General features: G+C 39.0%; 2 protein-coding genes across 3 annotated transcripts in view; one reads left to right on the top strand and one right to left on the bottom strand.

The window, feature by feature from the left end:
- The window catches only part of LOC144010444 (pleckstrin homology domain-containing family G member 1), an 89,450-nt gene that overhangs the window by 59,309 nt on the left and 4,687 nt on the right, over positions 1 to 25,454 (bottom strand). Inside the window, exons 1-2 of one of the 2 annotated variants that reach the window (XM_077510774.1) lie at positions 23,955 to 24,713; positions 14,638 to 14,765 (exon numbers count right to left, since the gene is read on the bottom strand). The exons of the other annotated variant lie outside the window; for it this stretch is intronic. Of the exons in view, the coding sequence (XP_077366900.1) occupies positions 14,638 to 14,641 (4 nt within the window). The 5' untranslated portion in view covers positions 14,642 to 14,765; positions 23,955 to 24,713. Of the gene's footprint in view, positions 1 to 14,637; positions 14,766 to 23,954; positions 24,714 to 25,454 lie in introns of those variants that run through there. 2 annotated transcript variants of the gene reach the window in all.
- Positions 21,926 to 24,888, top strand: LOC144010447 (uncharacterized). The gene is made up of 2 exons (XM_077510779.1): positions 21,926 to 21,991; positions 24,245 to 24,888. Exon 2 carries the CDS (start codon positions 24,270 to 24,272, stop codon positions 24,636 to 24,638), a length of 369 nt encoding a protein of 122 aa, XP_077366905.1. The 5' UTR covers positions 21,926 to 21,991; positions 24,245 to 24,269; the 3' UTR covers positions 24,639 to 24,888.

Raw genomic sequence — 25,454 nt, 5'->3', positions numbered from 1 at the left:
AGGTTACTTAGGTTATGGCGCTCAAGTTCTTACACAGCAAACTCTTTGGATGTTGATTTGTGCATCCTAGAAGGAAGGACCTTCCAATTTATTTATAATCTTATATTTCCCACTACAATGCCAATTGTTTGATGTAAGAAAGAAAGAAAACTCCATCCACGCGTACAGTAGACTTGCGCTGGGAACGAAAATAGGGCCCACTAGAGGGTCATCAGGCTCAAGCTATTTAATTCCTAACTGTACTTTCATTGTGCTGTTATCTGCCTTTAAGCTAACTGCCCACTTCACAAACCGGATTGAATTTCAGCTGAAGTGTGTTGTTAATATAGTCCATCAGCGGCCTCATTGACGGCCTGGCCCGGACCTCCAAACTGCCACACACACACACACTTATTGTACGTGGACACACGTCTCCGTGGAGCTGTAACAGAAGCCAGAATCTAGGACGCCCGCCCGGGAGAGATACTGGCGTGAAATATAAACCATCACTCAAGGAAGGATAAGCGGCAATGTGTGCACTTTCAGACAGCACATCTAAGAGACTGTTTCTGTGGCTCAGAAGGTGCTGCTGTTATGGTTAGCAATCAAGTTAACTCTTTGACCGCCAAAAACGTTTAATAACGTTTAATAAAATCAGGATGTCTGCCGCCATAAACGTTAACATTTTATTTTATTTTTATTTTTTTCCAATATATCAGTGGTCAGTGCAACGTCCAAGTGCAGCGCAGCCGGGTCAATGAGTTGTGAAATCAAAAACACCCAGTAACTATGGCCAGCAGATGGCAGCGGTAGCTGCTCGGGCCCTAACTAGAGCTGCAAATTACAACGAAACATGACGCAATCTGATGAAATAGAACGTTTTCAAGGCTGACGTGAATGATCAAAGCCTTTGTAACATTAAACCTAATTTGACGGCGCGTCACTAAACAAAAAATATTAGTATCAAAGTCACTGTTGTCGAGAAAATGTTATTTATGTAGCAAAAACCCCCCCACAATATTCTGTTTACTTCGAAAAATGAGTTAAAATGCTCGAAATCCGCTGGCATTGGGTTTTTTGTTTTTGTTTTTTTTTAATAAAGTGTGGCTGTAAAAGAGTTAATTGGGTGTCTGTTTGAGGTGAGGCACATTTTTGTTTCATGTGGATGACGCTATGATGGATAACGTAAAAGTAGGGCTGGGATGTCTTAGTATAATGAAACTTGACAGCAAATAAGACTCACACAATTACTTGCTTGCCTTTGTAGGTGCTGCTGTTTTGGTTAGTTAGCAACTATTTGGGATGAGGCACTTAATGTTTTTTCAAGTGCGTGATGATTTGACGGATACTATAAAAGTAAGGCTGGTACTTCCAACAACAAAATCTGACGGCCAGTAGGACTGCACTTTAATTAATCTGAGACCTCTGTAGGTGCTGCTCTTTTGGTTAGTAATTGACTTGTCTATTTGAGGCAAGCTAACTATTTTATTCAAGTCAATACCATTTTGATGGATATCAAACAAAGTTGGCCAGGAATTCTCCAGAAAAACCCAAACCTGTGGCAGCCAGTATGCAGTAAGTACTGCTGTTTTGGTTAGCAAAGTAGTTAATCAAGGTGAGGTCAAGCACATTTGCTTCCTCCTTTTCTGAAGGGGCTATTTTGATTTCCAATAATAGATAAGTTGGCCCAAAATGACCCAAATTTTTGACTGACAGTAAGACTTCATACTTTAATTCAACTCAGAGGCGGCTTATATGCCATAGTAGGTGCTGCTGTTTTGGTTAGCAACAGACTTACTTAGTCAGGCATCTATTTGAGGTCATGTGCTTATTAGTTGCAAGTGCTTTGGTTGATGATGTGATAGATGGGCTAGTAGTATGCAGTAAGAACAACCTGCCTCAGTAGGTGCTGTTGATTTGGTTAGCAGTGCCATTCCTTTTTTTTTCCACTGAGGTAAATAAGGAAGTGTCCATTTGATATTTCTAAACAAATCAAGTTATGTTGCGCTACGCGAAAGCAATCAAAACAAAGCTAACATATTGCTGGAAATGCTGGAAATGGAAAACCTTGCTTGATATTCAAACAAACTGCACCTGTGGTATCTCGATACAGTGCGACTTTCTACAGTACAATCCATTCAACACAAACAGGAACACATGCATGCGCGGCATTGCAGTAGAACTCCACTCACGCAGACATAAGGGGCTATTTATAAATCACTTCCTTTTATTTACCCAGCTCATTGTTCAGACCACATCTGTTGAGGGCCAAGGGCACAATGGCCAGTCCGGAGCTGACCACACACGCACACACGCACATGAAACACACAAAGGGGCCAGACACAAGCCGGCATTCAAAAATATCCCCAGCTTTTGTTCAACCTCTGAGTGGCAAACTCCAATAGCCGATACCACCTGTTAGACATTCTTTCTATGTGACACGCACACATACACGAACATTGGGGGTGCTGGCACAGTCTGACATTTTGCTTAGTGTTAGTGTATGACACCTCGTTAGATCCTGCCTGTTTCATGTCAGCTTTAATACAAAAGGAAGTCAGTTAAACAGCCATTGGACAAGCTTGTTATCCTTCATAGCCCGAAAGGCTATTAACTACTAGAAAGATCAGTTGCACAGTCAACAGTGGTGGGATGCAACTGTCCTGAAATAGATTTGTTACTTTTTACTTTTATCCCGTCAATTTGAAACTAAGGCAGAAGGAGGATCATGAACCAGGGAGCATGAACATATTTGAAAAAAATATTTACAAATTCACTAAAATACGAAAATACCATCATTGTGTCTAACCCACCTCGGTGCGGAGATACGCTACAACCTACAATAAATACATAAATACATAAATAAATAGAGTTCTTGGTAATATAGTAACTAGTGTTGTTCCGATACCGATTTTTGGCCCCCGATACCCAGCTGTCCAGTATCGGCCGATATCGATACCATACCGATACCTACGTTTTTTTTTTTTCCCTCAATATGAAAAAGCTGTCCTGTCATTGGTTCAGAGCATTCAAGGGCCAATAGGATATCTTAGATCGGCATGCAGTGGACATGTCACATATCAATGAATGTCGTGCACGAGCAAGACACAAGATTCTGCATCGGCATGTTACTTGTGAGTACTCACCGATACCGATACCACTGTTTTAATGCAGTATCGGCGCCTCTACCGATACCAGTATCGGAACAACACTAATAGTAACACTCAATTTTTATGAATAATGTGCTTTTCTGGGGTAACAAGACAACAAGTTAGCGCAACATTTTTTTTACAGATCATTTTAATCATTTAAGCTTATACTAACAGTTTGAATAAATCTGACAAAAAATTTTAATTACTTTTCTTGACAATATGTTGTATGTGACCTAAGTACTGTAGTCTAAGCATATCATTCTGATTAAGATTACATGTGAGTTATGAAGCAAAATCCAGCCATTTTTATCCATTTCAGGGGGCGGCCATTTTGCCACTTGCTTTCGACTGAAAATGACATCACAGTTGCTCAGGGCTCAGGCAACAGCAAATCACAGCTCACCGGTTTTCTGACGCTGAGCTGTGATTGGTTGCAACCTGAAATCTGAGCAACTGTGATGTCATTTTCATGCAACAGCAAGTGGCAAAACGGCCGCCTTCTGATATTGACAAAAACGGCTGGATTTGGTTGCTTAACTCATATTACATTAATGCAATATTAACCAAAAATACTGTATTTAAGACTAGTGGGGCTGAATAGAACATATAGCCAAGAATTTTTTTGGGTTGACTTCCCCTTTAATTGCAAACTGCCCCTATTAGTATAGGCGTGAAATCAACACTTCTATTTTTAATACTTTTTTAAAACACAACTAGGATAGTTTACTTAACTCATTCACTGCCATTGACGGAAAAAGACGTCAAATGATGCATTTTTTTGCTGGTCTGGCAATGAATGTGTTAATAAATAACTAAAAAAAAAAAAATCAAAGTGGCCCTTGCAGCTTTCTATTTTTCTGTGTGTGCCCCTCAGAGGAAAAAGTTTGGACACCCCTGCTGTACATTATATCAACAATTTAGAATTGCTTCATTGATTTTTACGATGTTTAACTCATTCACTGCCATTGACGGAAAAAGACGTCAAATTATGCATTATTATTATTTTTTCTGGTCTGGCAATGAATGTGTTAAGTACAGAGTGCGGGTACTTCTGCCACCTGACAGTCTGACAGTCAGTCACACCAACTCAAAGTCACATGGAGCAATGCTGCTGAAATAACAAAAAAGTTCCGAAAATAAAAATAGGCATTTATTTATACGGCGCCAAATCCCCATGAAGCAGTTATCTCTATTTCAGTTTGTGCTGTCTCTCTTCTCTCTGTCCATTTACTCCGAGTTATTTCCGATGAGGAAAAGTGGCCCTGAAGGGTAAACAGCTCTGATTGTTATCGTCCCAAAATGTCCACAGGCGAGACGTTGACGGCGCAGAGTTGGGAAAGCGTAAAGGAGGTGCAGGAAACCAGCGTCCTATTTATTTTTACACAGCAGCCCGCTACGGAGCCACAAATATGGGCTGAAATCTGCATTATTTTAGAAAGATGCCAAATCTGGCAATATTAAATGAAAGTTTGTATTTGGCGTTGTTGCAAACAAGTTGGAAGCAAGATAACAGATCTTGGAGTTGCAGCGATAATAATAAGGGTGAAACTGACGTATTTCTGTTTGTTGAGCAGCCAAAAATGGACTGCAGTTGTGAAAGCGTGCGGGTAAAAACCATTAACAAACGCAACCTCAGCACAAAGAGCATTGCGCCAGATAAACAGGTGTTGTAAGGCTAGCCAAAAAGTAACGCCTTCCCAAAAGCTCATTTAGAAGCCAACCACTGCTCCTAATCCGACGCTTCACTGCCGAGCATCCGCACTCCGAGGGAGTCGAACCCCTGTCTCGCTCCATACGAGCGGGGGGGGGGGAGGCAAAAACGCTGCCAAACAATAAAACAAAGGCATCATAGTTCGGCTGCTGCTTGGGGGGGAAGACAGGGAGGGTTCGAGGGAGTGCGGAAAGTGAGAGGAACAGCTGCTGTGTGGGAGAGTTGGATAAAAAGGAGTTGGTGGCGGGGTGGTTAAGGGAAGCTGGCGGAGGGGGGCTTCTCTCTTTTCTGTGCCGGGGAGATAAATTACTTTTATGTTTGTTGTTAGGGCGAGGCCGCTGCCCCTCGCCAAGCCACGCACATACTGACAAGACCACAAAGGCGTTGAAGACCAAAGCCCAAAGATGATCAGTCTTCATAGTTGGGCTGATTCACTGAAAGCAAGTTAGGGGGAAATGTTGGAAAGAAGTTAATTACAAAAAAACAAGAAAGAGGCCATTAGTCTATTATGGCCTCCCAAAAAACAACAACAAATACGTTTGTGGCGTGCGTTTTTGTGCAGTTTTATGCTGCAATGCAAATTTAGACAAAAATGTCCATTAAAAAATAATAAAAATAAAAATATTAATTACAATTAACAACATAAAATTGATAGGATTTTGAGCAGGAAAAAAAAAAAAAAAGTAAAAGTAGTGATTTCAAAGTTGGGAATCCTTTGCAGCAATCAGTACCCAAGAAGTAGGTCAAATTTTCAAAGAGGTCGCTGTCACATTATTAACAATATATGATAGCATATAATAGGTAATTCGAGCAAATACATTATTTTAGAATTACTGGTATGGCTTCATATTAATTAGTGTTGTTCCGATACCGATACTGGTATCGGCATAGGTGCCGATACTGCATTAAAACAGTGGTATCGGTATCGGTGATATGGCTACTATGACTACTCACAAGTAACATGCCGATACCATTAAATCCAACACTAATATAGGATTTTGGATGCAGCATCTTGTGTCTTGCTGGTGTATGACATTCACTGGTATGTGACATGTTCAATGCATACCGATCTAAGATGGCCCTTGAATGCTCTGAACCAATGGCAGTACAGCTTTTTCATGTTGAGGAAAAGAAAAAAAAACATAGGTATCGGTATCGGCCGATACTGCAAAGCTGGGTATCGGTATCGGGAGCCAAAAAACAGTATCGGAACAACACTAATATTAATCAGTACCCAAGAAGTGGTGACCCCCACTTTTAAGTCACAAAACTAGTATGAAACAACAAAAAATGTTACATTTGTTCAGTGAGCATCCAGGAAGTCAACCTTAAACATTTTTTGGCAATAATATGTTATACATGACATCACTAGTCTAAACATGACATTCTGATTAATATTACATTTGTGCAATATGAGTTATGCGGCAAAATCCAGCCATTTTCATCCACCTCAGGGGGCGGCCATTTTGCCACTTATTGTCGACGGATGATGACATCGCAGTTGCTCACGCTCAGGCAACAACCAATCAGAGCTCACCTGTTTTCTGAAGCTGAGCTGTGATTGGTTGTTTTGAGGGTTAACTCATATTCCACTAACGAAATATTAACCAAAATACCATATTTCGACTAGTGGGGCTACATAGAACATATTGTCAAAAAGTTTCTGGGGGTTTGACTTCCGCTTTAAATAAGTATACCACCCCAATATTCAAATAAAATGACACATAACAAGTAAGCACTTGTGGAGCAGCCTGTCATACGGACAACATGCGCTCTGTAAGCAACGGGCCCCGCGTAGTAGTTCAAACCGTCCGTGCCAACTTTCAAACACAGCTGCTCGGCCCACGCAGCCCAGCTGTGAGGAGAAAAGCAGCCAAAAGTCAACGTTTGCCACCAGAGCCTCAAAAACATTTACTTGAGCTACTTCAGATCACATATCCTGCCTGCTCTCTAATTTAATAGGGCAGCTAAATAAATTTCAGTGTTTGCCAACTTGCTTGCCACGGCTTTTTTATACCGGTCATTATGACCCTCCGCCTTTCTCACGTACATTCAAATGAATGTACGGCCGGGAATAGAGAGCCGTATTCATGGAGACGGTAGACACAACAAGAGAGAAGAAAGGGCATATACGAGGTCTTGGGGAGGGCACACGAGAGACAACACAATCTGGCTTCAAGTGAGAGTTGCTTTTGCATTAGCATAGCGGCTATGTAGAATACTTAAATCGAAGAATTCACTCTATGTCTGTTTTGGGTTTTCTTTAGCTGTCTTGTAACATGGACAGTGGAAAAACTCAAGTCAAACACATGATTTCCACTTCTATCTAAATTTTGGGAAACTGCACTACACTTCAGTTCAGTGAGAGAGATCCTAAAAACCTAAAATTTATTACTGCGATGTATCAGCAATGTTGACTATATTTACCCTTGATTGACAGTTAAGAATGTTAAAATTCTACCAAAAATATTGCCTGTGCAGATAATAATGGTGACAGATTACTGTGGAGCCTATTTGGTTTTGTTATAGATTTTTAATGCATTCCCTGCCACTGACGAGTTTCTCTGTCAACTTCGTTTTTCACCAGGAATTGGTAGGGGAAGGTTTGATGCTGCTTCACTGTTAATTTCAAGTTTGGAAATAACTTTGCTAATGCACAACCACCAGTAGATGGCAGCAACGCACCATTTTAGATATGAGATTAGCAGTTTGTGATTCCACAAACAGCTGATTATAAACGAACGCAAAATCAAACTTTATTTTTCCTGGTGAAAGGAGAGATTGTTTTCTTTCATTTGGTAGATTTGGTTCATTGAACATAACTGAAGTCTTGGAAAAATGAAAATTTATTTTTCGTTTTAAGATGGGGACTACGCTGAAAGTTAAAAAAAAAAAAAAAAAAAAAAAAAACCTTTTGGGTGTTTGGAACGGATTAATTGGATTTCCATTATTTCCTATGGGAAGTACTGCTTGACACTTTCCAATTAATTTGGTTATAGTTAGACTTTATGAAATTTATTCATCATGAAAATCAAGATTCCTCCATTATTGCCATTCTTTTCTTTGATCAGAACATTCAAAGCTTGTCAAGCATTCCGGAGCAGATCATGTTTGACCTTAGATATAAAAACTATTGTTCTTTGAGAGAACCTGTGCAAATGGGCCAGTCATCAGTGTATCATATAATTACCAGCGGAGCCGTTGAAATTTAAATGAAGGTATAATCTCCCGCCAAATCCCCCTTTGACAGACTTTAATCTTTCCAAATAATTTCTGATGACATCCCAGATTTCAGGTCCCAACAAAGAAGCCCTTACTAAAGGGATGAAAAAGAATTCATACATCGCTATTGCAGAGGGACCTTCACCATTATACATAGCAGTTAAGGTTAGGCTTCTTCACACGCTCTCTGCAACTGGCCTGCTTCTGTCAGTTATTTCGGTTTCGCCCTACTAATGACCTCCGAGCTCTTTGGCCTCAAGGGAGGGAGGGGCCATGGGCATGGACCAACCACACGGGGATCGTATATTTTCTGCAATTACAAGAATTCATATCATGTATAACAATAACGATAACTCTATAAGAGGAATTTTGTTCATTTGAGCCCATAAAAAGTAACTCTCCAACATGTTGACATACTTCTACATACTTAAACTTTCCCTCCCGTCTGTCTTCTCAAAGCTTATAATTACACCAAACGTGTTTTGGCAGCAAATGTTAAAAGTAAGTGGCGGTTGGAAGTAGAGTAAAACTGCGCCTAAATCACAGTTTACAGGTGTGATGGCAGGAATGCGCTTTCCTGCTTGACATCCATTTGTCGGCAGATGCGCAGGATCTGTTGTGACATACGGGGCATAGTCAACAAATATCATCGAGTGTTGTGTGCTGGCATGCACCAACTGAGCTGTTGTCAAGCCGCCGCTATTTCCATGCATTTGCGACCTGGACCTTCTGTAGGGACTTGCCCAACAGTGTATTTTAAATAATACTATCACTCTCATGCCCTGCGATTGGCTGGCAACCAGTCCAGGGTGTTCCCCGCCTACTGCCCAAAAGCCAGCTGAGATAGGTTCCAGCACCCCCCCCCCCCCCTTGTGAGCAATAAGCGGTCAAGAAAATGGATGGATGGACTATCACTCTCATAGCACAATTTTACAAAACATTTATATTCTACAAAAACAGGCCGAGGAGTTCCGGAAGCCTGTTAGCTCGCAAGCTAGCTGGTGGTTAGCATCTCTTTATTGCACCGTAGAAGCATGAAACATCCTTTATGGTCATCTCGGGTAATGCTTGGTTCATTTTAACTGTGAGCATGTGTGTATTGGTTCAAGGTTGTCTCGTTCTTTTTTTTGGGCTTATAAATACACAATAAAATCCAAAAGCGTGAGGAAACTATTATTCAGCAGTAAAAAAGGAAGTATCTCCAGTGGGTTCTCTCTACACAAAAATATCACTGCAATACAAAAGCACGTCTGAGCATGTCCGTCTGCTGCTGCCAGTCCCAGGCGTGGAAATGTGGGCTGGACCTGAAGAGAGACCAACTACCCGTACACACCTGACTACAACAGGAAACACATGGCGATATCCATCAAGTCTGGCCAACACAACACAAGCACTGCGAATTTGTTTGGATTATAACAGGAAGCAGCAGAGCGTGCGCTTATCCATCAAGACAACAAAATGGATCAACCAAATAGGATTATTGGGACTAAGTAGGATTCTCATACAAAATGCAATGTTGTTAAAGTGAAACTATCCAGCCATCTTTTTTGACTGCTTAACCTGTTAGGGCAGGGATGTCCAAACTACGGCCCGGGGGCCATTTGCGGCCCGCCGTCCATTTTTCAGTGGCCCGCGACATATGCTAAAAATGGCATTTGACTCAGTTGAAATCAAATAAACAAAACAAAAATGTTTGGAGATGTTCAAAGTAAGAAGGGAGGGTATCGAAAAACAGGTGCCATGAAAGGTTATTTTAGTTAACTAAAACTAATGGAAAAAACTAAAACTAAAACTCAAAAACAATATTGTTACCGAAATAAGAATGAAAATGCTTTTTAAAAAATAAAAACTGAAACCACATTTTATGTTTACAAAACTAACTAAAACTAACTATAATTATAGCAAACGTCCTTCGTTTTAGTCTTTGGTAATTAATTTAATGCATGAGCCTTTGGGGATGATTTTAAATGTGACTTTTAGTAGATTTATTTTGATATCAACCGGAATAATGACGATTGAAAGTATGTCACATAGAAGTGACGTCATCTAGCAGCAGCCAATAGAAAAACACCTTCAGATGACGTTGCACCCATGGTGTTTTTTTTAAATATTGCGCACAAGTAATACACATTTAAAAAACAAAAAAACAAAAAAAAACTAATACTAGTACTGAAATAAACAAACTAAACTAAAACTAAGCAAATTTTTTAAAGAACTAAACTAATAAAAACTAACACAAACCACCCTGAAAACTAATAAAAACTAACTAAAATGAAAAAATCCAAACTATAATAATTTACTGCCATATTACAAATAAATTGTTTTATATAATGTAGCATTTTTCTAAAAAATATGCAAAAGCACAGATAAATTATTTGTACAATTTTAGGACTAAAAACAATTTCTCTTCACAACATTATGTGGCCCTTGCGTCCTTCTGATTTTCTGGATGTGGCCCTCAAATGAAAAAGTTTGGACACCCTTGCTATAGATGAACAAAGGTAAATGATCATTTTTGGACCAATTGAATAACACACCTGAAGATCTCGCACTAATTTATAATGGTTGGGGAATCACTACTCTACAGATGCTCTAATCCGATCAACCTTGAAATCATGGTATTGTTTGTTCTTGTACAGTGCTTAAGTATTCATCATATTTGTTTGTAAATCTCACGAGAACTTGCTGCAAAGAAACATAACGATGATGATCAAACCATCGTTAAATGTTGACGTCGGAGTTGCAACTCAGACCACAGAAAACTTCACGTCATCGTCCAGTTGCGCTTAATTTAAAAGATTTAACAGCTGGCCGCATGTGCCGATCCTGCACAGGCACTCCATTCACCAGAGCTGAACAACACACCTTCATGCAGGGATTTACCGTGTCGCGAGTATCAATGAACAAGCGTAAAGCGAGACGGCCAGCTCGGGTATAGGGACCACTCATTTGCCTTTTCCTGTGTGGCCGGCAGGAAAAGTCACTCAGCTGTGCGGCGTAAGGCACAGGAGATGATGGATGTGCTACAGCTTATCAGTCATGCATGACCGCTAAGTCCATTTGGACTCACTGTAATAAAAGGATTACTAGCAAGTAGACACATGGAACAGGAAAAAAATAGTACAAGTACTGTATTTTATTTTTTTTTGCATATATTATGTTTGTCCTTGTAACTTTTGTCATAAATGTGTTTTTCTTATATTAGAATTTTTTTCTCTTATTTTTTTCAATTTTATAATAAAGTATTACAAAAGGAAAATGTCAATTTTTTACTAGCGTATTGAAGGAAAACATTGCTACTAATTTATTTGTAACTACTTCCCTTTGCATAATCAGAAAAACTCACAGTATTAAAAGAAATTTATCAGTGGGAAATGTCATTTTTAGTATATGCCGCGGGTCGCTTAAAACGTGACAGGGGCCACAACTGGCCCCTGGGCCATATTTTGATTTAAAGTGACATATTTCAGAACACACTATATGAAGTACTATTTAAGATCCAGTGGGCCTTCGTGCTTTGTCTCCTCAATTTCTCCCCCTATTATCAATACCGTCACGCCTTTGCCCTGACATGTGACATGCCAGCGGGGGGAGGCTACCAGCCGAAGGTGAAAGGTCGCGACCCCCCTGGTGCCCTCCTCCTTCGAGTAGAGAAGGTTCAGCGTTCTCCCTCGAGCAAGGATTTGTAAAACAAGCAGGTATCACATCTCTCAGCAACAACAAGACCAATTGCAAACCCATAAAGCCGAATCCCGACATGAGGTCACCTGCAAGAGACCCTTCATAAAAAAACAGGTGTGTATTAAGACTATGGGTTTTTGATTTTGTTTAAATGAATCTTAGAGAAGAAGTTTTTGGTCGCTGCAGTCATATTCGTAAATAAACTTTAAGCCCTGTTTCCATCAAGTTTATGCTATATGGTAATAGCGGTGTCAGATACGTAAAGTGTGACATCACAGCAGCTTAAGAGCGGTTAAGAGAGGATTCTGTCTTGTAATTTAGTTCTCTGGTTCAGACCAAAGTAGAAAATGATACATGGATTGATCCTGGTTCACTGAGCGTTCACACTGCTAATCTTTCACAACGGGCCAAAATGTGTCCAAGGAGTTAGTGATTTATGTCATAAAAATCTTGTCTGTGTCTTTGGTCCGTGTACCGTTTGTGTGTCAGACCAACTGACCCGAACCACACCAGTGCCACATCTTCAAGTGGTTTTGGTCTGTTTCTTTTGGTGTGCAGTTCAGTTTCCTCTATTGATCTGCTTCCAAATAGCCAAGTCTCTGTCTCACATAAACAAAAGCCCAACCCAAGATGGCTGCATCAAATAAGGGATTATTGTCTTGGATTATTTATTTATATCAATTTATTGCGTTATCTAACAGTCGGCTTCTCAAGGAGACCCAAATGAGACCTGCTAGTCGAACATCTACCAATTTACACTGATGCGTCTCTGGAACCTACGGAGCTCTGAGAAATGTTTTGCAGCACAAAAGTGAAGATATCATGGGGAGAATTCCCTTTCTTAAAGTCCAGCACAAAAACATTCGTCATAGCTGCGAGCTCACCATTTATCATTTTACTGTCAAAGTCTAAGAGTCGGTGTTTGATGTGTGCTCAACAGAAATTATGATTTTAATTTCATGTAGTATTAACTCCTACACATAACCAACAAAGTGCTTTTCACTGTAAGCGCATCTATCTGGAAAAAGAAATCTCACAGATCTAACATCTGACACAACAGGTTGGGAGATGTTTGTTGTATTGGAGGCTTAAAGTTACACAATACGGCTAGAGGTTGTTGAGTCTCCAGTTATGTTCTCACAAGATTTGAAGAATGAAAAAAAACAAAACAAGTTGTGATGTGGGGAACAAAACAAACAAACAAACAAACAAACAAACAAACAAACAAACAAACAAACAAACAAACAAAACTGCCATTAACTGATCGAGGCGAATTAGCTTATATTCGCACACATATTAGCTACAACATACCCATTTGGTTCATAGTGAATTATTAATTTTAAACCCAGTATCATGTTGAAGTCATTTGGGACAAATGATAAATGTATTGACTAGCAAGCAAACTGTATTGAGTTTGGGTGAAGCCACGTTAGTCATCTCCCAAACAGTTAGCGGCTAAGCTAAGCTAAGCTAAGCTAAAAAGGCTAGTGGCTATAGTTACATATTTATGTTTGCCATCTAAATTGATATTGTACTGGGGGAAAATATTGAGGAGCTTAAATGTATCATTTACCCGTCAATCAGAATATAATAAGCACATGTTTATATAAAATAAATCCTAAATCCATCATGGGACACAAAAACACAGGTGCTTGATTTGTTTGTGTCTCCTGAATAAAAAATGGGGTCATAATGGGCAAACCCCAGGGAACGGAGCAACAGGTCTATTATTCACATCCTGGCCCCTCCTTGCTATGCCCTTTATTTTTTCCCACATGGAATGTAATCTTATTCCACTGAGAAATATCTGATACACATACTGTGGTCGAAGGAAATGTGTGCGTCCCTTTGTCTCGTGACTGTATTGTTAATTTCAATGTGATTTATAGGTCCCGGTCTACTTTGTAGCGATAATAATGCCGGTGATTTGGCGTTCCATTTGGCCGCCTCGGCCTTAGAGGCTTTCGCGTACGATATCAGCTTTCCCAAAGCTGGATGACTTCATTGTCAACTGAAACCACTAAAATCCTGACAGTGATAAGCATTTGGCCTCAGGTAGCAGCTGAACAGACAAACAATGCCGAAGCTGTCTATTAACATTGCTGACCTCTCGGCATGTCAGCGTCTCGGCTTCCAGTGAAAGACATTATAGATGGTTATAATCGTTTTTTTTTTTTCCCCTTCCGACGTGAACGGACAAGTCTCTTAGCCCAAATAGTTTGGAGCTCAAGTCAAACATTTATGGTCATGGATGTGCTTAAAAGACTGTTTCATTTTTAACAGCACAAACTGAGCACTTTTAGAACGTTTTTTGCTATTATTAGTTAGTTCATCTTCTGGGGAGTCTCAAAACGCCAACTTGAAATATAAGCGTCTTCATTTTTGTTCAGTTTAACAATACCCCATCACTAGAATGTCCCTCAACAATGAGCAGACCTCCACCAAGGCTATAACAACAAAAATGTAAAAATGTTGTTTTTGTTTTTATTTAAGGATCCCCCATTAGTCCAGCGCAGAAACTATTCTTCCTGCGGTCCACTCACAATTAATATAAAACCTCAACAATGACAATTGGTACATTTTCAAAGCACGACCAATTAAACGTAAGCTCAAGCCAAATTATGTTCACTCAATAACTGTCAAGGTAAAAGCTAAAGAGTAAATAGCAACTATAGCTACATAAATTTACTATAATTTCACCATTGCTCACAGCCTTATCAAGCTACTTCCTGGTTCATGGAGTGTGATGAACAGAGAGAAGTTATTGGTAGATAGTTCCTTTGCTGCTATACGTAGTGAACCATCCAGATCATTACCAATCCACCAACCCTCTATGAAGTTTCATTGAAAGTTTGCATTTTATGCATAAATAAATCAAGAATATTAGCTTACCCATTGGCGGGTGGTGTGGCTCTCTGGTAGAGTGGTTGTCTATCAACGCTGAGGGTTCGATCCCAGGTCATCATGACCATGTTGAAGTATCTTTGAGCAAGATGCTGAACCCCCAGTGGCTTCTGATGCTGCGTCAACAGTAAGTAAAGGAGAAGTCAAAGTGTAAAGCACTTGTAAAGTGGAAAAGCGCAATATAAACTAGACTAAGTGCAATTTCTGGAGAAATTGCGCGGGAATGCTGAAAGATGAATGCTAACATTTTTAATGCATGTGGAATGCTTATGAAGTAAATTGAGAGATAAATTGTGAAATTATGACCTCCTGGTTACCGGACAATTTACTTTTCCAACTGTGCCACCAAGCAAAATTTCAATGTCTGTCCCATTGAAAATGAATGGAAAAAAGTTGATAATAAATGTTAAATTGTGCAAATACTGTATGTAATGTAAATTGGAAGTATTACGTGGGAGTTGTTACGCGGCAAAAAAAAAAGTGTGAAGAATGAAAATCACAATAACATATGTGGGAATGCTTCAGCATTCCCACAATGAAGTACCATTTACATTTGGTGGTTGGTAAGATTTGACTATTTCCTAATATTTGCCAAAGAAAACCAAAGTATTAGCAATACACTCCATCCTATGCTGTAAACAAAAGCAATATGAGCGTGTTGAGATGTTGCCTATTTAACAGGTTATTTAATTACTAGACGCCGAGTAAGAAGTTCAACGCCTGCAGGTCAAAAATCTGTCAGGATAATGTGTACATTTGTTGACATTAGCACTGTGTTACAGACATTCTGACAGCAATTTTAAACAGATTGGCATCAGGAGTACATTGTTCGACAGTTTCCCCCTGGGCCAAGCTATATGGCTGCCGTACTGTAGACATCCGTGCACATACAAAGCACATAGACACCTCCACGCATGAGAAAACTTATCTCCACCATCAGCTGGGAAATACTGCGAGCCACGGTCTGGCGCGCTCGTGTGGGAGAGCCTTTGTGATAGCGTACCCTGAGACAGAATGGGCTGTCGAGAGTTTGCCAGGATTAATGGTCATTAGCTCATGAGGAAAGCAGGAAATGCCTGAGAGGGTGTGTAATGCCATCTCTGGCCGTTGCCCGTGTAGCGACCCTATTATACTATATGTGCTGATTAAGTGGGAAAATAGAAGCGCTTTCATCCACAGGCAACCCTGCTGCTAAATATAGAGCGACATCTGCCATGTTAACTCATTCACTGCCATTGACGGAAAAAGACGTCAAATGATGCATTTTTTTTTCTGGTCTGGCAATGAATGTGTTAAATAAACCATTGTTCTGGATTTGATAGTACTTTCATAAAGTAACTTTGTGTATGATTTCCTACTAGATAATTGCCTCAATACATTGCGTCATGCTGGAAAACAGTCATGAAAATCTGTAGCACTAGCCTAGCTAGATAATAAATACATAAATTGTTCACATGACCAGTGTCAGGCAAGTCCCATTGCGGCTAGTGAAACAGGGAATGCAAGCACAGTCAGAAGAAATATTGTGTATCTGTCATCACTACCATTGCTCTTGCTCAGTCTGCAAAGGAAACGTGTAACATGTAAACACTGTAGAGCCGCTAAGATCACTGACTAACAAAAAAAGTTGTAAGTTGAGCGTCTTAAGAGACTTATGTGAACATCATTAGCAAAGAAGCTCGTCTTTGTATGACCCTCATTAGATAACCTGTCAAATGATGTCATATTTCTATTTTTAACACGTTTGTCTTTACATCATACCGGCTGGGCTCACCTGGTGCAGAGTTGATGAAGTCGTTTAGGTAAACTAACCGGGAGCTTGATAGCTTAGATAAGATAGATAATCACTTGACCACAATGCAATATGTTTAACAAACACAAAGGCAGCTTTGTGAGACACTTCCTGTATCTCAAGTGGAAAGAGCTAAGTTTAATTGAGCGTAATTTAGCTCAAATTATGCTTTGGTTGTGTTTAGTTTAGCTCATTTTCTTAATTTATATATTACTAATTTCTATGGTTATATTTAGTCTGATTTATCTCAAATATGTGTAGGCTTGTTTTACTTTAGCTATAAATATCTTAGCTTAGTTTACCTTAACTTGTTTTTTTTGAGTGTAGCTCAACTTATATGAGTTTATTTGATCTCACAGATGCTTGGATCCTTTTACTCTAGCTCATATTAAATTAGTATAGGCTACTTTAGCGGTTTTGTTCTGTTTAGCTCAAATTACCTTAAATTAGCTCAATTTAGCTCAACGTTTAAATGAGGAAATTGTTTAACTCGAATTTGTTCAACTTCAAGTTAAAGTTAATCTAAAATAGGTAGGGATGGGCGAGTACCGATACCAGGTATCGGTATCGGGCCGATACCAGCCTTTTTTCAAGTACTCGAGTACTCGTGACGCTGACGAGTACAAGCGACCGATGGCAGAGGGGGAAGACGTTAAGTGAGTCCTCCTTGCCTGTAACTGGCGCTAGCTTGCAGCAGTTTTTCACCAAAACTTCACCGGTTTGGAAATGCTTCAAAATTGTGAATCTTAAACTAAAAGAGCATTTTTGTGTTTTATTTTGAGCGTTAAGACTATTGAAGAGTGACTGTGCTGTTTTGTTTTGTTTTTTTTGTCAAAATTAAAGGAAATACATTTGTTTAAAAATATCTTTTAGTGATTTTTTTTTTTTTTTTGTCAAAATGTACTACTGGTATCGGCAGTTGGTATCGGTATCGGTGAGTACTGAGGGTCTGAGTATCGGTATCGGTCTGAAAAAAAGTGGTATCGAACATCCCTAAAAATAGGCATAGTTTGCATAAACTCAAGATAAATGTTCACTCAACATAGCTTATCTTATTTTTACACAAAAAAATGTAAAGGTGGACCTTGCTATGTTAAGAAGTTAAAAACTCTCATTTTAAGGCTCCTTTGAGGCAAGTAAACAAATCACTTTACACATTTTTCAGGTAAATGAAATGTTTCTCTCTAGAACGTTCTTCAAGAAGCCAGAATGTTAACTGTCGGCTCTCGCCACATTGCTATCCCAGCCTACTTTACAGATAGCAGACTGATGGAAGTAGGCTGCCGCTTCGCTAAAGTTAGCATGCAATTAGTTCACACTGTAATGAGCTGTGAGAGGATCGGACCCAAAGCAAATTTCCCCTGGTGGCTGAAAACCTGCTTTCCAAGCCTCAATAAGATGAAATGAGGTCCTTGCAGAGGACAGGAAATATCCAAAAGGAAGCAAAACATGACAGCGTGAAATCAGTTTCAGTGGGAATCTCTAATAGGAACAACTGGATTGAACGAGACAACAATAACATTCTTTGTTTAGTTCTAGTCTGATTGTTTCGTCACTTTATTAGGGTTTTGTTTTTAAATGGCAGCAGCAACATGAAACGCACATCTGTTCTCATCTTATTTGAAATTTCTTTCAACCCTGCTCAAGCTCTGGTTTATATTACTTTCACAAGCATTCCCAAGCTACGCAATTTGTCGGAAAAACGAATGAAGTAAAGTCATCAATGAGGGCCCACATGTTCCTATCGACGAGTCATTCGAAAATCAACTTGACTCATTCCTTGTAATTTCCACAAAAATATGTGTTCTCCTGTTTAACCTTTAACCTCGCATGAGCAGGAGCGCGACTGCTCCGACAGTTCCCGGCATGTGCTTGACAGCTTTGTGCTCTTTATTTATGTTAAGGTATCTAACCTTACTCCTGAGGTGAACTATTCCTATCCTCTTTCAACAGGTGTCCACACTTTAGTTTTTAACTGCATTCCCGGCATGTCCCATCATCAAATCTCAATGATTTTGACTGAGCCTTCTCCAAATTGTTTCAGTGGCTGTGTGGAAGAAAAGCGAGGGAGTTCCTACCTATTGTTAGGGGGAAAAAAATTATCCATTTGTGCACTTGTACTCTTCCCCCAAGGGACAGGAGCCGGAATCCCACCCATTTACCAGAAGAAGGAAAGTGATCCAGATATAAAAGGCTTGGGGTGGGCCCAGGCTGTAACTGTTTGTGCAGTTCCACTTCTTTGAAGAAAACACTCACATGTGGAATTTAGTTTCAATTTCTGTCTTCCTTGTTGTTTACCCACTGTAAGTGTCTTTTAAAACGTTAGGCTGGAGTTTGGGGATTTGTGTGCGGGACCACATTCAGTCATTTCTCTCTGATCATTAGTCGTTTATAATTTTGGTTGACCGGGCCAGTACACATCATTTTCGGTTAGCATGACATGCTATTTATTATACCTTGGGTTCAGTTTGGGTTACTGGTGTGAACGTGAGTGTGAAATAAGCAGCAAAATCCACCCGTTTTTATCCATCTCAGAGGCGGCCATTTTGCCACTACACATTGTCGACTGAAGATGACATCACAGCTGTTCAGGGCTCAGGTAACGACCAATCACAGCTCACCTGTTGTCACAGTTTGGCCATGTGACGTTTGCAAGCTGAGCCCTGATTGGTCGTTACCTCAGTCCTGAGCAGCTGTGATGTCATTTTCAGTCGACAAAATGGCTGCCACCAGAGATGGATAAAAACAGGAGGATTTTGCTGCTTTAATTATATTCCTAAATGCAATATTAATTAGAATACTGTGTTTGGCCCAGTGGGGCTGCATTGAACATTGTAAAAAAGAATTTTGGGGTTGAAGTCCCTTTTAATCGATTTTAAAGTTCTGCTACTCGTCTATAAATCACTAAATGATTTGGGTCCTGAATATATCCAAGAAATGCTGATTGAGTACAAACCCAGCAGGGCTCTGAGATCTACAGACTTGGGCCAACTAGCGGAATCCAGAGTTCGAAGCAAACATGGTGAAGCTGCATTTAGCTATTATGCTGCAGACAGATGGAATAGGCTGCCAACAGAAGTGAAGTCAGCCCGAGTGTAAATGCTTTTAAATCCAGGTTAAAAACTTAGCTTTTTTTCTTATACCTTTGATTAGGGACTTTTAAAAAGCTTTTTATTTTTTTATTTTTTTTTTATTATTATTTTAAACTTCCATATGTTAAATGTTTTAAAGTTTGTTGAATAATGTTTTAATATTGTTATTGTATGTTCTTTTTTAGTAAATTCTGTAAACTATTTTCATTTATTTTTCTTCCTCTGAATGTTAACTACTGTTTTTTTATGCTTATGTGTTGTCTTTCCTTGTGTAAAGCACATTGAGTTGCCTTGTGTATGAAATGTGCTATACAAATAAACTTGCCTTGCCTTGCCTTTAAATTCCTTGTCCCATTTTACTTTCTGATTCAATCTTACTGTAAATCCATCACACTCTTAACTCATTCACTGCCAATGACGACTATAGACGTCAAAAATCCAAGCAAACAGCCAGGGCAAATTTTGACAAGAAATTTGAGTTTAGTTTTAGTTATTAATTGTTTTCATTCATAGTTATTAATCATTGTTGTTATGAATAACAACGATGACAACAATTTCATTGCTAAGTGCTACCATCGTGCGTAGAACGGATTCCTGTTACCCTACAACACGGGCGTTGACGTTCTTGTGATCGGTCTCGGTCTTACTGAGGCCTCCAAAAGCCAATTTTAGTCGACTAAAATTGCTCTTTATTTTTGTTGACTAAAATTGGATTCAGACTAAAATACAATCAGGTGACTGAGTTATGACTAAGGCTTTAATTAAATTTTGTCAGAAAACTAGAACTAAAACTAAATTATTATTTTTTAATTACAATTTTAATTTTAAATTTTCACTTTCATTTTTTTTTTTTTCAAAATTAACACTGGCTGTTTTGCTTGCATTTTTTACGTCTATATTTGTCATTGGCAGTGAATGAGTTAACTGTGTATTTCAAGCAATAACAACAATACCACCAGAGCACCACATAGAGAGCCATATATATTGTAAGCACACCCAGTAGCGTCCACAAGTAGTGTTCAGCAGGGGTAAAGACACCAAACCAAGTCCACAGTGCCCCCTCAGGGACCCTTCTCATGAGGGTCCACCACCGCAAGAGTGCCAGCCCATAATTCTCTCCCATTCCTCGAGTGACAAGGATCTTTCCATAATGCTCTCATTTACGTGAACAAATCAAAGAGAGGGAAAGCGCTTTCATTTTGTGAAGAAATGACTGATGGTGATGACTGGATGTCTGAAAGGATTCGACAGAGATGAACCAGATGTTTTTCTTTGGAAGCAAATAAGGAAGAGTGAAACATGAACATAGCGTGTGATGCTATTTATTCATCTCAAGTCGTCGTTTTAATCTATGATAAATGTTTTTTCCACTCCACAACGGTTAAACTGCCCTCGTTGGACAAACTTCAACCTTCTGATGCTTTAAATGAACATTTGCACGACACATATTAAACTGAAAACAGATTCCCCACAAGTGTTGTTTTCACTGTTAGTTTACATGTCAATTGGAGCCTGGAAAGGTAAACATTTAAAAGTGAGCTTATAACGTTTCTTCAGCAAAGTATATACGACTTTTCCACTGAACAGTACTGGCACAAAATAATTAGAATAATAAAATAATTGGCGTCAACTACTGGACTGGAATGCATGTTCTAAAATGGTCCACATCTGATGGGTTTAAAAAAAAAAAAAAAAAAAAAAAAAAAAAAAAAAAAAAGCCCCACTAGTGAATCTATACCGCCATGCACCTCTGACACTCATCTGGATCGCAACAATGATCCTTTTCTCTCCTCTGCCTCACGCTTGGCTGGACTCCCTGAATAGCAAATAATCCATACTCCGAAACCCCCCACACAGCTCCCACATGCACAAATGCATATACACACAATATTGGAATTTAAATGATAGCACGTGTTGAGCCGTTAAAAAAAATAAAAAATAAAATAAATCCACAATAGCCTCATCTTTGAGTGACTAATATTAACGTCATTATGCTGAGCGGTCCGAACAACAATGTCACAACACTGCCCTCGTGTGAAAATTCAAGGGAATTACAAAATGTCTGGTTAAACATACGATGAAGGATTCTTTTTATTTGACAAAATTAGCATCACCAGAGGCTGGTTTCTTTTTATTATTATTATTATTATTATTATTATTACAAGGTCAAAAATATTTGCAAAATCTGGAAAAACACATTTTATTAAAGTATTTGAATAATAAATTACTACTTTTTAACATTCAGTTTATAGCTTAAAAAATATTGATGTAATTAAAACATGACAAAATATATGAATCAAAGCCAATGTTTTTAAGCATATTTTTGTTGTGTGCGTGTGCTGTGGAGTGTGCGTCTAGTGAGAAGTGGGCGAGTTCCTGAAAGGATCCACTTATCTACAGTGTACATACTGAAACATATAGTGGACACTCACATACTGTATAACAAGCAAAGAAACAGGTAAGGTTTGATGTATTTGTTGCATATTATGTTACATATTATTATGCTGCACTGATTAGCTTAAATAACTAACCTTTTTTTCCCCTCTTCTTTTAAACTATAATGCAATGTGAAAATTTTAAATAAAGCAGTGACATGAGTAACAGTTGTATTTAAACTTGTAACTATGTAAACTATGTAAATGTCTTATGAATGTGTTTAAGTTGGAAATGTTCAGTCATTAAGTCTACTATCACTACAATTAAGAAATTGAAAGATTACAGTAGAGTTGTCAGTCTCTTGTGTAGCAACACTAATGAATTTTGAATAATAATTACACATAATGTAAAACCAATAAATATATATATAAATTAATAAACTATCCCAAAATGTTTTATTTGTTGACAATTCTGTAATTAAAGGTCATTGGTCGTCCTCCCATGCAGAGCAAGTTGTCTTGCCATGATAAGAGATTTAAAGTGGTGAGGTCATCCTAAAGAGTGCTTATCTCTATTGACATTTAAAGGGTAGGTACCACTGCGGCACTATATTCTTTTTTTTTTTTTTTTTTTTTTTTACACACGCAGAACCTCCAGATGTGTTTTTTTTTTGTGTGTGTTATTTTTGTTATTTCTTCCCATGAAGCGTAAATGGAAAAGTTGGGGAAATTCTTAGAAATTCTTGCTCAAATTTGTGAGAAAATTCCCATGGACAATTCCGGTGCATGAATAAAGTATATTTAACATCCATCAAAATGAAGTCACTATCAAATGCAAGATTTCTAAGCCAGTGATTACTAATTAATGATCATGAAGGGGGGGGGGGGGAAACATGCTTGGTTTTTTTAAAATATTTATTTTAAATTAAACTGCAGACTGTATTAAAAATGAGTGCATTTGCGGTATGGTTTGTATGATTACTGTTAGGGATGTTCAACACAAATTTTGGCAGACCAATACCTGTTCGAATACTAACCTGTTCAGTAGTCACGATACCGATATCAAGTACTGATACCACTCGTATTTTTGATCCATAAATTTTCAACAACAAAAAAACAATGACAGATCATTTTAAAGAAAGACATGAATATCCCAATATAGGATTTTACGTTAAAATGATATGAAATTAACGGCAATTTTCTATATTTTGTCATTTCTAGTCTTTGATCGTATAAAAAAAGAAAAAACAAGGCCGCCGTTGTGAGTACTGATACCTTGATATAAGGATAGATGTCGGCCCAAAATCTGGTATCGGTATTTTTCATATAGAAATGATATTGCTTTATGTCTGAGGCCGATTCTGATTGTATGCAATATTTTCAGTTGTTACATGTCGTTGCTGAAAAAAGGTATATTTGTCTTACTTGGGTGCCCCAAAGTTGTCGTCGTAATTTTACCATACAGTACACTGGAATGAAACAGCATCATTTTATAACAGCAGTGGCATGGGCGGAGCGATGTGGTGGGCGTGGCATCTAGGGGCCGACTTAAAAGGGATACTTGACTCATTGAACAATTTTCAGCAGTGAAAAGTTAATAAAAATTGTCCAGAATGAATTTGGTAACTTCATTATTTTTCATGTACAATTAAAACCTTTAAAAAGTATTTTTTCTACTTGCTGTCGACTGATGATGACATCACCTGTGCTGAGGAAGTAGGTAACGGCTAGTCATGGCTCACCTGTTTTCTGGGTTTGGTCAGTAAACTGAGCCATGATTGGTCGTTACCTACTTCCTCAGCACTGGTGATGTCATCATCAGTCGACAGAAAGTAGAAAAATTACTTTTTAAATGTATTAATTGTACATGAAAAATAATGGTTACCACATTAATAGGCAACTTTTTACCGCTGAAAATGGATCAATGAGTCAAGTATCCCTTTAAAAAGCAGAGATATGATTTGAATGTCGATTACTGTGATAGTCTGCTCAAAAACTCAAAATGACTTGGAATATAAAAATGAGAAAGAGGAATCATTTTCCCACCGTTACATTGCATCACTTGTTGCTAGGCGGAGTTCATGGAGCGCAAGGACCTGAGTGTCAAAGCCCAGGGCGGCTGCTAATCCGTCTGGAGGGTGTCGCTTGGGATAGCTCCCCTAAATGGATTAGAGGTCGGCGCACCAGTGGGCACCTGGACACACATAACGCGCACGCACACACTGATGCCCAGATTAGTCACACGAGCGCCTTTTTCACCCTCTGCAAGGAGCTTAAAGTCGGCACCGGCCGAGCAGCACAAAATCCAAAAGTTGAATGATTCACTTGTCTTCCAGCTACTGGACTCAAGCATCAGCAGTCATGGACGACGACTGGAAATCAGAACCAGAAGCGACGGCGGGGGCATCGGCGGAGGCGGACAACTCCCAAGTCGACGACAGCCCGGAGACGTTCGAAGTAACGGCGGCGAGTTTGAACGAGCTGATGAGGAGCATGGAGACGATGCTGTCGGACGTGGAGCGTCTGAGGGGCCAGTGCAGCGACCAGGCCAAAGAGCTCCTGGAAGCCGCCATGGAGCTGAAGCAACAGCAGGATGAACTGAAGGAGAGCTACAAGGAGCTGGCCTCGGATATGCAGGAGATCATGGAAGCCATGGAGGACCTGTGCATCACCAAGAGTGCCTTCGAGGCCCGGGAGAAGGACACGGAGAAGCTGAGCAAGCAGTTTTGAAGGACACAGAGTGACTTCAGGCTTTGTGAGGGAACAATAAGGGCTCGGCTTTAAGATGTGAATGTGTGAGATTAAGCGTGCAGTAAGATTGTGCTTTTGAACTTTTGAACTTGGTGTTAGGTCCCTAAAGCGGCTGATTTGGGATTGTCATGACAATGACAGTTGCATTATAATTTCTGTGGAGTGTCAAGAGTTATGAATAGGGATGTAACGATATGTGCGATATTGTAATATTAAACATAAGCCACAATATCGTCGTCGTCAGATTCATTCAATATTTAAATGAAACACATCTGTTAAAAAAAGTCAGGTTGATTTCCATTTGTGCAGTTCTAGCACCCTCTCGTGGCTAGTTTTTTAGTGCAATTTAATTTTCATTAGGGATGTTTTGGCCCTTCTATGTTTAAAATCGATACTAATTGTCAGATGAAGCGGAATGTAATGTAATGTGGAGGAACTCAATGTGTAAGTGCATTAACAACAACAACAACATAATAATAACAATAATAATAATAATAATAATAATAATAATAATAATACATAATAATACATAATAATAATAACATCGCTGTTATGTACAAAAGCACAATATTATATAACATTTTTTTTTACAATATTGTGACCTTTTTTTAAATATCGCCAACCTCCCCACAATATCGTGATAATTATCGTATCGTGACGTTTGGATATCGTTACATCCCTAGTTATGAAGGACTTAAAGAAGCCCCGTTTAGCGCAATATAAAAGAAAAATATACAGAGTTGCTTTTAGATGATCCATTGACAACATTTTGAACATATTATTTACACGCTAGGC

The sequence above is a fragment of the Festucalex cinctus genome, chromosome 21 (assembly GCF_051991245.1).
Source record: "Festucalex cinctus isolate MCC-2025b chromosome 21, RoL_Fcin_1.0, whole genome shotgun sequence".
NCBI lineage: Eukaryota > Metazoa > Chordata > Actinopteri > Syngnathiformes > Syngnathidae > Festucalex > Festucalex cinctus.
This window is presented reverse-complemented; position numbering and strand designations above follow the sequence as displayed.

Bases quoted from the DNA above. Each gene is read 5' to 3' on its own strand.
- LOC144010447 (XM_077510779.1), top strand. From the start codon at position 24,270: ATGGACGACGACTGGAAATCAGAACCAGAAGCGACGGCGGGGGCATCG.